Here is a 15,408-nt window from a genome sequence, read left to right as displayed (position 1 = left end):
TGAATCTTGACTGAAGAATCAGTACATGATGGTTTTTGCTACCACCACATAATTTGATGTTTTTCATGGCAGTGTTGATCCAAAATTAATTCGTTCTTCTGGTTATTCACTTGGAAAAGTTAAAACATGTAGCCCCAATTTTAGGAGATTGCTCTTCTTAACTTGTTTCAAGCTTCTGGATGCTTTAGTGAGTCAATCAGGATGTCATTGTTATGCTTATAATTGCCTCTTTTTTCTTCTATCTTTAGAACTACATTGATTATTATATCACTTTTGCAATTGAAGCACTTAGAAATTTTGTTGAATATTTGTTTTTGGTGGCAATGTCTAATAGGTTCTTATACTCCACATATATCTTCAGACGTGCATTACCAATCTGTAATCAATAGCTGGACATGTTGGTACATTCTTATTTTGATTTATTTTGTCATAAATAAAATTTATGCATTGTTATGAACTTCAAATTATCGCACCAGTGTTATATATTGCCATTAGATAATGTTTAAGAACTTTATGTTGAGATTGAAAATGACTGATTTGTCCATATGAAATAGATTTTTATTAATAATTATAGCCATTTTTTATTTTATCTCAAAAAAAAAATTGGGGGGCGCTGCCCACGAACCACCGACTATCACACCACCTTTTTTTCTACACCCCTGTTTGCCCCCCCCCCCCCCCCTCACATGAATCCTAGCTACTACGCCCCTGCCTGCACGGGTTTTGATTTTAACCACCATCTTCACCTTCATCCTCGTTGGGGTTCCATTTTTCTCCTGTCCACTGCCATCACTAGTTTTATGTAGTTTTTGATGTTAGGTTCCTAATCACCTCTCCCTTCTCCCATAGCTTTCAACCAATTTGGCAACTAGGACTAAACACCGATGACCTCAATTCATTCTATGGGAACCATGAATCTCAGAAGCATGAGAGTGGGGCCCATAAACATATATATCCATCAAGTGAACCTTGACCGAGGAATCAGTTTTATGCCACATGACCTGATCTGCTCCCACTTTCAAGAGATAACAACTCAATTAGGCGAACATGGACATTCAATCCTAGCCATCCAATGAACAGCTAGCTGTTCTGCTGGATGGTTAGGATTGAATGTATGATGGAACCTATCCTATTTAAAATGATGGGAGCCGTATTCCAATGAGGCTGAGGAACTCTGCTCTACTCACCTGTCTTCAACCATGGAGCTGTGGTTGCTTCTCTCACTTTTCCTAGCTCTACTTTTCCTTCTCTTTTCAAGGCCCATAGGAAAACAAAAACAGAACCTCCCACCCGGACCAAGAGGTTGGCCTCTTGTGGGCAACCTCTTCCAACTAGGTCCCAAGCCTCATGTCACCCTTGCGAACCTAGCTCGCACCTATGGCCCCCTCATCTCCCTCCGGCTCGGCACTCAGCGCGTCGTCGTCGCCTCCTCACCCTCCGTCGCTTCCCTCATCCTCAAGACTCATGACCCCTCTCTCTCCGGTCGTGCCTTACCCCAAGCTGGTCGAATCCCCGGCTACATCAACTACAGCTTGGTTTGGTCTGATTGCACCGATTCATGGAAGAGACTGAGAACCGTCTGCCGCAATCAGCTGTTCTCAGGCAAGATGCTTCGAGCCGGTGCACATCTCAGGCACCTAAAGGTGGAGGAGTTGGTGAGACACCTTCGCTCCAACGAGGGAAAGGCAACCAACATCCCTGAAGCAGTGTTTGGTACCATCTTCAGTTTGATGGCTGCTTCCACCTTTTCAGACGATGCAGAGGGTGCAATTGGAAGTACCAGCAAGATGAAGCGATTGATTCGGAGGATGATTGAAATAGCAACTGCGCCGAACGTGTCCGACTTCTTTCCGGCGATCTCTGGCCTTGATATTCAGGGATTGTACAGAGAGTCTGAAGCTTGCATCAGGCAAGTATACGATGTATGGGAAGGCATCATTCTGCAGAGGAAGGGTGGAGCGGTGAAGCACCGTGATGATTTTCTAGAGGTCCTGCTTTCTGGTGGATTCAGTGATCTCCAAATCAAAGCGGTGCTTCTGGTAAGTGCCCAATCCTTTTCTCAGTTTGGTGGACGTTTGTTTCTGGCGTCACTGTTTTCTCATGAGATTTTTTTTTTTCCTTTGAAAAAAAATGCGTTTTAGAAAGTATTTTCACCGTTTTTTTTTTTTTTTTTTGTTGTTGTTTGTTTGTTTCACCAAACATATAAAAGAGTTAAAATAGAAACAAGTGACATAAAAAACAAAAGGACGTGGGCCTCGCTAATGGAAAAATGAGTGGAAAAGGTGGACACGGATTCCAGAAATATGGTAAAGAGGGTTCCATCATACATCCAAACAATGACTAAACGGTTCTGTTGAATTGTTAGAATTGAATGTACTATGAAACCCATCCTATTTTAAATGATGGATCCATTCTAACGTGAAAAATAGATTCTTTTACGTGAAAAAAAAAAAGTAGGAATGGCAGTGGACCGGGGGAAACGGGCTCCGCCCAGCCCTGCCTCGCCTCACCCAGTTTGGACCCAGAATGAAAGACATAAATTGGGGATAGACTTAAGCTTCCCCCACCCCCTTTGGACTGAGAATGGAGGACATGAAAAAAATAGGGATGGACTTACACTTCCTCCCTCAATCCCCACCTCACCCCGTCCTTGATCCTTCTTTAAAGATGAAAGTGGACCGAAAGGAAATAGGGCCCCACCCCACCTCGCCCTGTTTGGACTGGGGATAAAGGACATGAAGGCAGGGATGAGGCTTAAAATCAAGAGTAGAATTTTGAGACTGAGCGAAAGTGGAGACCTTGTCCCCTGCCCTGATCCAGTGCCATCCCTCAGCTGTGAGACACAACAGCAGATGATGATGGTACCGGTGATTGGTGCAAGTGTGCATTCACATTGCACCCAATTCCAATCCAAGTCTGTAAGTCTCACAAAACATTTTAATAGGGTAACTGAAATGTGTTCACCAACAAAATATGTTTACTAATATGAATCAAGATTTTAATAAGATTTTTTTTCTTACTACTTTCAATGGCCGTCCGGAACAAGGTGCTTGGTTTTATAAAAAACAGACTTAAAATTTTGTTGGACTCGTTAATGTATTGGTTGTTGAATGGGATAGTTGGATGGTAAGATCATCAAGGGGTCTTAGGTTCAAATCTGGCGTGGTTATTCCCCAGCCTGCTTACCCAAAAAAAAAAAAAAACAGCTCTTATGAAGCACACAGTCTTACGATTTTAGCATGAGCAAAGCCTAGGCTGGTAAACTTGCAGTACGATCTATAACAGAGACAAAAGAAAATTTATAGAGACAAAAAGTTACCCGCTGTTTGGAGTTCATGAACTCAAATAAGATTTTGAATGGCAAAATGCCATACTCTATTATCTAAATATGGTAATTTGATCTTTAACTTTTGTGCACAATGCAGGACATGTTTGTTGCTGGTTCGGACACTACAACCAGTGCAATAGAATGGGTAATAGGAGAGCTCATAAAAAAACCAGAGGCATTGGCTAAGCTTCGCGAGGAACTCTCTAATGCATTCAGCAACACTGATACACTGGATTCCATCACGGATTTGAAACTAAAAGAACTTCCTTACCTCCAAGCTTGCTTAAAGGAGACATTTAGATTGCACCCACCTGTGCCATTTCTAGTTCATCGTGCAGTGGAAACGTGCGAAGTTCTCGGCCACACGATCCCAAAAGGCTGCCAGGTGTTGGTGAATCTATGGACAATAGGAAGGGACCCAGCATTCTGGGTTGAGCCCTTCACCTTCATGCCAGAACGCTTCATTGACTCCCCTAATTTGGATTACATGGGTGCTTTTTATGAATACATTCCATTCGGCTCGGGAAGACGAATGTGTCCCGGGTTGCCGCTTGCGACTCGGCTTGTTGAATCAATTGTGGCAGCCTTGGTGCACAACTTCGAGTGGTCACTACCAAATGGAATGGACCCTCGCCAGCTTCCCTTGGAGGAGAGTTTTAGCCTTACACTCCAGAGGGATCACCCACTGGTGCTCATACCCAAGTTTACTGGACACTAGCATTCATAACTAGGGCTAAACTTTCTTTACTATTTTCCTTTAATAATGGCCAAAACTCTTATGCCAACTTATGAGAATTCGCATCTGTCTGCAGTATGGATTTCCATCTTTGATGGTGAATAAATTTTCATATTATAGTACAATAAAGTTATGAGCAATTGGTTCAAGTTATCTTTTGAGCAAACTATGGTCCAAGGAGACACCATTGGTTCAAGTTATCAGAGTGCCAAGAAGCATAGTAGAACCTGAATGAATGAAGTTGAAATGCTTAATGAGATTCCCACATCATCTGTCTTTCTTCTTTTATGTAGTAGTATGCATGGAGATTGCAGGCATTTCTCAAGTCATGTATCATAAACCCCTCTTGTAAAGTTGTGGTTTCTGTTGTCATGTTATTGAGGTGATTGGTAACCTCCTATATTCACCAAACTTCCTTTTATCTTTTTCATTAAAATTTTTCTCTCACAAGAAAATATCTTTGAGCAAACTATGGACCAATTAGATCATAAAGTGAAGACAAGAATACAATTTAATGAGGTGGTAATTGGAGGACTACCCGAAAGTATATCAGATTTGGGCAAAGAAAGTAGTGTGATTGAAATACAAGCCCCCATAATGTCCTCATAGTGAGACGTTTGCACCAAATCTAACCACATGGAAGTGTTCAGCATGGTCAAATTAGCAAAAATCGACTCTTGGTTTGTATTGTTTGGACGTAAAAATATGATTTTTTGAGTTTTAAAATTTTAGTGTATTGTAGGCCATTGATTTTTTAACCCTTTGCAAAATCTTACATACATGTTGGAATACCATAATCCAACAGCTGAATACTGCTAATCCACAAGTAAATTATATCTATAGGGTCAGATGTTCCAAAAAGTAAGAAAAGAAAAATATTACAGTTTTTTACTTGGGGGCTTCTTACCTACATTAACCACGTACCTTGAGGGGCTAATATCGCAAGTAGGGATGAAAACGGTTCGGATTCAGATTGGATGTGGTCAATACTATATCTGGCTAATAGGATATTGATCAAATAGATTATTCCGATTCAGATTTGAACTCAGACGGTGGAAAGTTCATATCAAACTCATTTTTTTTTTTTACATGTAATCCGATACATATATCTATAAAATATGGATCTGTTGGATTTGGTAGCAAAAAATCAAATTCATATCCACATCCAATTATAATTGGATATGATTTTGGATTACCAACTGGGGTAGGATTTGGATGGATATCCAATCAATTGACATCCCTAATCTCTAATCTCAGGACTATGTTTTTTTTGTACTATATATGGCGCTTGTGAGACAGGATCAGGTGCCATCACAAGACACAAATTTAGTGTGCCTCTGCTGCTGGCTGCGCACTCCATCTGCTTTTGGGCCCTCAGACTATCAGCAAACACTATATAAATAAAATACAAAACTAAAAGTGATCTATATGGTATCAAATCGGATCCTGACGCTAATACTCCTCCAGCTTCTTCTTGCCTTTCTACTTGGTAGATCAACCCCAATAGAGCCGTGTTGGATTAACCACCACGTTTGACGTGGTGGTTATCAACGATGTGGATACATTCCCACATCAGGGATGATTCATCCGATAAATCACCATACGATAAGGAGAAACAGTTACGCAAACCGTTCCCACCCTATGCTTTATAAATACAGGGTATCGTGAGCGACCCTATGTAGAGGAATACAGGTCTACTCACCGGCTGCCTAAGGAAGCCTGCTCTTGTGGTGGCTGCAGCCCGGCTGAGCAGAGAACATCCGACGACCTCCATTTTCGGTAACCACAACATCCAATTGGCCGGATCAGGTATGCGTCCCCTGTATTTTTGCTCTGTGTTTTCTATCTTTACGTAGGGTCACCGCTTTTCAAGAGTCGGTGACACCGGACAATCGATATCCCAACAAACTGTACCTGTGTTTTATGGGGCCTGAGGCAGAGCGAAAAAATGAACCCCTTATTAATAGCAGGAGTTCGGGGCAGCGCCTCTGAATTTTTTTTAAACAATCAAAATAACAATAAAATGGGCCCTTAAAATTTTTATGGGGAGCTCGGGCCTTAAAAATGGCCCCCTAAATTTTTTTGGGGCCCAGGGGCCCTGAGGCCCAAGCCTCATTGGCCTCTTTACAGGTTCGGCTCTGAACCCGAATAATCGGTTAGCCCCAATACAATATAGTTGCAGCGGATTCGTAGTGCACACACATATAAATGGAGATTGAACGAGAGAGGGAGAGAGTAAGAGACGTTGATGACTTCCTCGAGGAGGGTTCTCTACTACTATTGTTGAGCCCTTATAGATTACACCTTCAACCCAAAAAATATAGAGGATTTAGTATCACTGCATACTAAGAGTCCGTTACCTAGGTTATTATTGGATTCTTTGTGAGATTCAATGGCCAACTTTGGATTCAATACATAGATATTTAACTGTGATATCTTTTTCACATGTTACAAGTTATTTTTTCATATATCTGATTTTTTTTATCATTATATGAATTATGATTTTTTTCATATATAATATGAGTTTAATCATGACAGCACGAGGTTTTACATATACTAGCTGAGTTTTTTCTTCATGATATATCCTTTTTATGGAGATATTCACAAACTAGGTTATCTTTCCATCATGATTCTTTCATATACTCATTTCACATATCTATATGGATTTCACATCATGTCAAAAATTTCAATCATAACTTTTAATGTGCAAAATTTATTTATTTTTACTTTCATTGCATCCTTAACTATGTAGTTTATGTTCTTGAGAAAATAAATATGTATCACCATGGTGAATTTTTTTGCACATATATCATAGTGAAGATCTCACTTTCTTAGATAGTTATGTGGTTCATATTATTCTTTCATGACCATGTCATAAAACATCATTATATCTTAATAACTTTATATAAAATTCACATGTACCCCAGTAGAGAACTATCAATTTGTATCATCTCACGAATTCATAAAAAATTAATATCGTATAAATTCATAAAAATTTGATTTGTCAAACGTGACCAATGCTTTTACTTTTCAAGAATTTACCATAGATTATACTCTCACTATTAATGTACATCTTCCCTGTCAGTATCCTGTTGAAAGAAAGGGGCACCTTTCCCTGAGGTGCACTCTTCCCACGTCAAAGCATGGGCATGCAACACCACTCGATGTTTTCATAGCATCCACCATCTTTGGTTTCATTGCTATTAAGACATAAAAAGAAAACTTATTAATTTATAAACGTGGTTCTAAGTTTTTCGGAATCGTGGTGTATTGTTTTTGACATATATGAGGCTTATCATTGCCACTAGAGTTGGGTTCACACTATATCCCTTGCCTGTCATATCATCATGGACATCTCCATGAAGTATATGGTCGGAGTAGAGCCACATCAAGTAGTTGTTTTTCACAACTTGCTTTTGTCACCTGTCACAACTACCATGAGTAATACAAGTCAAATTTATCCAATCCATAGACATGGGAAGCTTAATTTTGAAAGTAGAAACCCTTGAAACTTGAAAGTTGCTTTAGGCACTTTTTTCTTTTACATTTCCCAAACTGTGTCGAAAGAGAAGATTTGCTCTTTCTTTGTTTTTTTTTTAACATGAGATTGAAATTTTTTTTAACAAGAATTCACCATAGATTATACACTCTATTAATATATTCAGATCCAAATAATCATAAACATTATTACAAAAATTAACATGACTATGTTGTATATTATTCATAAAACATCTAAAGCATGTAAAACAAAACATACATTCATGAATTCAAACAAGCAATCATGATAAATTTCAACATACATATGTAAGTTAAAACATCATTATCGCATTTTTTTTTAATCTTGTACAATAAAAAAAGATTTCGTCACATGTTAGTAGAGGTGACCAATCTTCACTAACCACGATTATCTTCTCACATGGTTAGTAGAGATGGCCAACTTCCACTAACCACATGAGCATTAGGTAAGGCCATCATGACCACCAACCCTCCCAACATCTCTTTTTTAGGAAGAATGCATGATCTTTTTTATGACTATTCATGGGATGACTATCCAATAGTTGGTTCATTTCCAACTTGCTCATATTACTCACCAACAATACGTTGTTTGCCATACTTCTAATAAATTAAACTTCAAGATTTAATTCATTGTTAAATTGTTCATCAACCCATTGATGCAAGTTAATTATGTCGACATTTATATTAATAGAATTTTCATGTTTAAAATCAATATTAGTAAACCTTAATCTTGACTCAAATTAAAATCTAGTCACATTGCATGCAATTTACATCATAAGCTTCAAATATCTCAAACCAAACTTATTTAATGAATTTTTAAAATATGGCAAATGCTCTCACTTTTCATGTGTTGTGTGAAAAGCATATATACATATATATTTTTATTAAACATGCAATTTGAGTTATTTACTCTTACTTTCTCAAAGCCAATTACAATCTAATCACTATGTGATCATATCAGCTTTAGATCAATGTATCCAAATCTAATTATTATGTTTTGTTATTTAAAAGCATGAACAAAAGTCATGCATTAAGCGTTCAAAGCATTCTTTCACGAAGCATTTTAATCATAATTCTATTTTCATTTTTTATGTATATAATGAGAAACCTAAAACTACATGTTTTTTAGACACATAAATTTAAAGTCATGCTCTAATTTCATAAAGTAATTCATTACATCAACATATAGAAGATTTAGCACAAATTGCGGATAACTTACCCCACTCTTCAATAATCATCCCCACTATAACTGCACAATAAGAGTCTACATGGTTATTAGATCCTTTATGAAACCCAATGATAATCCAATACATAGATGCAACAACATCTCAAGTTGGTGCCCATCTCAAGTACATGGAATACATTGACTAGCAAGATGCTTTAGGTTGGTGCACACTACAAGAAAAACTTCAACTAGCAATGAATATTTGCGACGAATTTTTTCTGTCACCCATTAGCGACGGAATAACAAGAGAAAAATATTTGTCGCAAACATTCAAATTATTTATGGAATTAATGACAAAAATTATTTCATCGTGCATCCGTCGCTAACTAGCGACGGCTTAGCGACGTACAAATTCTGTCTCAATCCCCATCACAAATTAGCGATGGAATAACAACAAAAAATGTTTGTCGCTACTCTGTCGCACATTTGCAACGACGTAGGCAACAGAATTTGGCCGTCGCTAATCAGTCACTAAATTTCTCGTAAATCCCTAATTCGAGCCCCTTTTCCCCTTCTTTTTTCTATTGTCGGTCATCGAGCTCTCGTCGCCCGCCCGCTGGCCGTCGACCTCTCGTCCGACAACTGAAGGTGACCCCCCACCCTTCTTCTTCTTATTCTTCTTGGGCCCGCCCCCCTCACTCTTTTTCGGGTTGCCGGAGGGCCGACAACCCCTACCGTGCCCTCCTCTCTCTCTCTCTCTCTTTCGGGTTAGCAGAGGGTCGGCAACCACTGTCGTGCCCTCCCCTCTCTCTTTGTTGTTGTCGGAAGTCCGGTGGCTCCCTACCGCGTCTCTCACCCTCCTCACTCTCTTTCAGGTTGCCGGAGGGCCGACAACCCCTGTCGTGCCCTCCCCCTCTCTCTCTTTCGGGTTGCTGGAGGGCCAACAACGCCTGTCGTGCCCTCCCCCTCTCTCTCTCTTTCGAGTTGCCAGAGGACCGACAACCCTTGTCGTGCCCTCCTCTCTCTCTCTCTGTTGTTGTCGGGAGGCCGGTAGCCACTGCCGCGTCTCTTGCCCCCCTCTCTCTCTTTCGGGTTCCCGGAGGGCCGGCAACCTATTGTTCCCTCCTTTCTCTCTCTCTCTCTCTCTCTATGTTGTTGCCAAGAGGCCGATAAGAGGTCGATGCCCCCCCCCCCGCCCCTTTGACTTTCTTTCGGGTTGTCGGCAACCTCTGTCGTGCCCTCCGCTCTCTCTCTATGGTTGCTGGGAGGCCGACAAGAGGAAAGAGGCCAAGCCCCTGTCGCCCCTTCTTCTTGTCGTCAGGCAGGAAGGAGCCCCCTGCCTCTCCTTATTTTTTCTGGTGGACAGGGGGCAAATCCCCTGCCACCATGTCTTTCCGACAGGCAAGGGGGCTCCGCCCCTTGCCTCCACGATTACTGTCAGACAGGCAGCTTAGCAGGCTCATCCCCATCCTTGTTTTTTTTTTTTTGTCAGGGAGGGGTCGAGCCTCTTCCCTGTCCCCTTGTCTTACAAGATGTGAGGGAGTAGATTGTTTTGTATATTTGTTCGTTGCAAGTACGTAGCTGAGCTAATTGCGTGATGCTTAGTGCTAAGCATCACATGTGACTAACAATGCAATACAACTTGTAATACAATTTGATGATGAGTCATTCACGAGCTAGTGAAATACAACTTGTAATACAATTTGATCTGAATGATCTAAATGATTAGAATGATTTGAATGTATTGAAATGTATTGTATTGATTTGAATATATTCAAATGTGTTGTAATGTTTGAATGTCTTGCATGAAGTTTTTTTTCAATTTGATATGAATGATCTGAATGATTAGAATGATTTGAATATATTGAAATGTGTTACAATGTTTGAATGTCTTGCATGAAGTTTTTTTCAATTTGATCTGAATAATCTAAATGATTAGAATGATTTGAATGTATTGAAATGTATTGTATTGATTTGAATATATTGAAATGTGTTGCAATGTTTGAATGACTTGCATGAATTTTTTTCCAATTTGATATGAATAATCTTTATGATTTGAATATATTGAAATATATTGCAATGTTTGAATGTCTTGTATGAAGGTTTTTTCAATTTGATCTGAATGATTTGAATGATTTGAATGTATTGAAATGTATTGTATTGATTTGAATATATTGAAATGTGTTACAATGTTTGAATGTCTTGCATGAAGTTTTTTTTAATTAGATATGAATGATCTAAATGATTTGAATGTCTTGAAATGTGTTGTAATGTTTGAATGTCTTGCATAAAGTTTTTTTCAATTTGATCTGAATGATTAGAATGATTTGAATGTATTGTATTGATTTGAATATATTGAAATGTGTAGCAATGTTTGAATGTCTTGCATGAAGGCTTTTTCAATTTGATTTGAATGATTAGAATGATTTGAATATATTGAAATGTGTTGTAATGTTTGAATGTATTGTTAGTATATTTTAATTTGTCACAATATGGTTCGTGGAAGACAGAGTCGTCGAGCATCCAGTGGTAGCCAATCTGAGACTTCATCTTTACGGGCTCCTTCGATAGGTATATCATTTAAATAATTGTATATTTGATTAGTTGAAATCTACATTATATGAATTTCTAACTCATTGTTCTGTAGGTGCTATTTTGCCTACACATGACCTACATACGCCGGATGCAAGGTCTTCTTCGTGCGACCCACGACAAGTAATTCAAATAGTATATATCGATGGTTGATCGTAAGTATTTCATTGTCACTTGTTCAATATTTAACTTATAAAAAATGTATATTGACGGTCGATTGTTAATGTGTATCTTTTCATATACAGTGCGAGGTTTGAGCAACAAGAAGTAATACGAGGAATTACGAAGTCATTACTACATCATCTTCCGGGACCGGTAGCGCAATGGAAAGAGTACTCGAAGGAGGTGTTAGACAACTTAATTTTCTCATTCATGGTATGCAATTATTTATCATAACAAGCAATATTTTAGTGAAATGTGTGCTAACATTCTTGTAAACACCCCAAATTTTCCACATCCATTCTCAAACAACCCCCCTCGTGCAGTGCCAACCTTGTTAGGTCAATGTAGGAGTCAAACCTCGAGTCAGTTTCAAAAAATCACCATTTTACCCATTTTCACTAGGAAAATTACCATTTTACCCCTAGGTCATCCCGGACCCCAGTCAGTCGAAGTCAACCAAGCTCATTGGTCAGTTCAAGATAGTTAGAATATCAGTCATCTCAAGCTCATCTGAGCTCACAATGAACAGACCATTTTCATTTCTGACCATTCCTGCCAAAATGGGATCATTTCTTCAGAAATGAGCTCATTTCTCACTCAAATCCAAACAAATTGTCTTTGAGTCAGTCATTCCCAGTCAGTCATGTTCCCCAGAGTCTAACTTGAGCTCACCAGGAGTTCAAGTGCTCCAGTTTCAGTTCAAAACCATTTCCAAGTGTCTAGGAGCCCATTTTAGTCCATTTTAGCTCTTTCAGCTGAAATTGAGCTGAGTTCAGTCAATTGAGCTAGTGTTCAAGCTTTGATTTTAGTTCATATCAGTATTACTGACCTTTGTTCTAGCTCAAACCCAGTTCAGGTTCGTAATTCACTTCACTCTAGTGATCATTCCGTACCATTTCTCTAAAAATGGCGACTTTTCTTGAAAATTCAGTCGGAAAGGTCAGTTGAGTCAGTGCCTGGTCAGTTCATTTGAGTTCTGAAACTCTAAAACCCAGCTCAATCTAGCTCATCTCAGTTCAATCCAGCTCGAACCCCAATTTTTAGTGTCACTCTGACCCAGTAGAGTCCCGAAAACCATTTCTTGAGCTATTTTGCAAATTTTATCAATTTTAATGCTTTTTAAACTGGTACAAGTGTCAATCGGGGTGTGACATCCAAAATTCTTTATTCAAGGTTAGCATTTTGCATAACATTTCATGTCATTTCTCATCATTTCATATCATTTCTCAGCATTTCATAACATTTCATCACATTTCATTTCATTTTCGAAGTCCAGAACTCCAGCTTTATAAATTTCAATCCAGTTTGAGTTTTAAAAGTTTTCAGAAATCAATTTCAAACCTCAGGTTTCCAAAATTGACATTTTCACCCCGAGAGTCTAAATTTGGAAATATTTTCTCAAGAAAAATAATCTGGATTTCTTTCAAAATCAAATTTTCAAGTTCTACACTGAATTTGCTTCGCAACGAGCTATTAAACTTCAAAATTCGCGATCGTTTCAAAAACTACCAAAAATAGCTCGTTTCGTTTGGAAATATTTTCTCAAGAAAAACAATCTGGATTTCTTTCAAAATCAAATTTTCAAGTTCTACACTGAATTTGCTTCGCAACGAGCTATTAAACTTCAAAATTCGCGATCGTTTCAAAAACTGCCAAAAATAGCTCGTTTTGTTTGGAAATATTTCAATCTGGATTTCTTTCAAAATCAAATTTTCAAATTCTACACTGGATTTGCTTCGCAATGAGGTATTGAACTTCAAAATCCGAGCTCGTTTCAAAAACTGCCAAAAATAGCTCGTTTCGTTTGGAAACTTTTTGAAAAGACTATTTTACCCCTCTAATCATCAAAATGAATTTCAAAATCAAAATTTGGACCCGCTCTGAGATGGCCCATCCATTTGCATTCTCTTGTTTTAATTTATAAGAAAAGAAAAAAAAAATTATCTTTTTTTTTTATTTTTTTGTTGTTTGTTTTATTTTATTTTATTTATTTATTTATTTTATTATGTTATTCTTCCTAAGGTGGGACCCACAAGGTGGTCACCCAAACCTCCAGCCCCACTTTCCATTTTTTTCCCCATGTTTTTCTTTCCCTTTTCCTTTTTCCCTCCTTTTCTTTCTTTCCTTTTCTTTTTCTTTTTCTTCCTTTTCTTTTTCTTCTTTCTTCCCTTTCTTTCCTTCTTCCCTTTCTCCCTTCCTTCCTCCCTCTTGCCCAGCCATTCACGTAAAGGCTGTTTCCCTTTCCTTCCCTAATTAAAGCTAAGAACTTAGGGAAAGACATAATCTTCCCTAAGTTAAGAAAACCAAAAAAAAAGAAAAGAAAAAGAGAGTTACGGCTGCCCTATTCCCATCTCACGCCTCTCTCCTAACCTCTCTCTCTCTCTCTCTCTCTCTCTCTTTCCCTTGGTTTTCCATTACATAGCTCTCCCTCACCTACTTGCATCAGCTGGACCTCCATCACAGCAACTTCTTCCAGCCAAGGCAGCAGCCACCGGAGTGGAGAACCAACCAGTAGCCACTCCTCTCACTCAGCACCTCCCTTGGCTGCTACAGCCACAACAACCTTCAACCCCTTGTAGCAGCTGCAGCCGCCACACAAGAGATCAACTACAGCCCTCCTTGAAGGCGCTGCCATTTCCTCCATCGGTTCCAAGGTCCTTGCTCCAGCCAACAGCCACCATCTTGAAGCTGCTGCCACCTCTTCAACCTTCTTCTCCATTAGCAATCAACACCATCCAAGGTAAAACCCTTGTCTTCAATCTTGGTTTTGTTAAACTCAAAAGATGATCATGATATGATAAGGTCTTTCGTATGATATTTTCATGAATATAATCTGAAAACATTTCAAAAAATTGGACTTAGGTGATTGAATATTTCATTTGTGGATCTATGAAGACGTAAGACAGATTATTCATGTTCATGATATGTGAGTCAAGGGACCCATTCAATGAATGGATCGGGATCCCACTCACCAATATCCAACATCAAAACTGATCATACCCCTGTCATTTATCATTTTATTTCCGTTATCATAGAGTTTTTATGTTGTATTTAAAAAAAAAAAAATCACTTTCATAAGCATTTAATGTAGTTTTATTGATATTTAATTTAGGTTTGATTTATGCATTGAGTCCAATTATGATCTTATGTGTAATTTCCTATTAAAAAAATCAAAAAAATGCATATTAGTCTTAGTCATATGTCTTTGGTCTACTGCCGAAAATTTGATTCAATTCGGGTTTCGGAACCTATCTAAACTGATCAAACCCTACATCGGGTTTTCTGTCTTTTTGAACTTCCAGTTTCTTCTTTAGCAGACAAGAACCTCCGGCACCACCCTCATGGGAAATCCAAATCGTCCTCCAAAAATCACAGTAGATTCATGATTGAATCTACTAATGATCTGGAAATTTTGAGGTTTTTCCAGTCAGTTTTGACCTCTGTAAAAAATCGGATTTCTCAGACCCCTGGGAAAATATCGATTTTCTTTCGTCAGGGTATAGACAGACCTTAATGCACCAAGTCCATCCAATCTATAACCCTTCTGCAAAAACTTTCAACACGAAAGTTGTTCATAACATAATTTCCTGTAATTTCCAAAATTTGGGAATTTTTAAATCTGTTCCAGTATTTTTCCCGGATTTTCTATTTCTGTCTAACAGATTCCAATGTCCAGAAATCTCAGAGATTTAGGTCTCTGATAACAGTATGACCTTTTCCAAACCGTAACCCGAATCCTAATAGTGTCAAAATATCAAATCTTCCTCTGTTTGTCAGGGACATTTTCTCACAATTTCAGCCATTTTCCCATCTGTCTGCCATTGTTACCATATTTTCTACCGAAACCCGTCGGTTTCCTTCATTTGCTAGAGTCGCCGGATTCCGATCCGACTTGCCGGAGTGGTACAG

At 38.6% G+C, this 15,408-nt stretch overlaps 1 protein-coding gene across 1 annotated transcript; it reads left to right on the top strand.

Annotated features, from left to right (window-relative positions):
- The first annotated feature begins 1,165 nt into the window (after window positions 1–1,165).
- On the top strand, window positions 1,166–4,193 carry LOC149833033 (putative (S)-N-methylcoclaurine 3'-hydroxylase isozyme 2). The gene is made up of 2 exons (XM_090014853.1): window positions 1,166–2,039; window positions 3,426–4,193. Exons 1-2 carry the CDS (start codon window positions 1,200–1,202, stop codon window positions 4,044–4,046), a joined length of 1,461 nt encoding a protein of 486 aa, XP_089870979.1. The 5' UTR covers window positions 1,166–1,199; the 3' UTR covers window positions 4,047–4,193.
- Window positions 4,194–15,408: the final 11,215 nt, after the last annotated feature.

The sequence above is a fragment of the Nuphar pumila genome, chromosome 7, assembly GCF_984573655.1.
Source record: "Nuphar pumila chromosome 7, dmNupPumi1.hap1.1, whole genome shotgun sequence".
Taxonomy (NCBI): domain Eukaryota; kingdom Viridiplantae; phylum Streptophyta; class Magnoliopsida; order Nymphaeales; family Nymphaeaceae; genus Nuphar; species Nuphar pumila.
This window is presented reverse-complemented; position numbering and strand designations above follow the sequence as displayed.

What these genes read in the sequence shown, in the direction of transcription:
- LOC149833033 (XM_090014853.1), top strand. Translation starts at nt 1,200, where the DNA reads ATGGAGCTGTGGTTGCTTCTCTCACTTTTCCTAGCTCTACTTTTCCTT. An exon ending in AAATCAAAGCGGTGCTTCTG is followed by an intron (nt 2,040 to 3,425) that starts GTAAGTGCCCAA and finishes TGCACAATGCAG; the next exon opens with GACATGTTTGTTGCTGGTTC.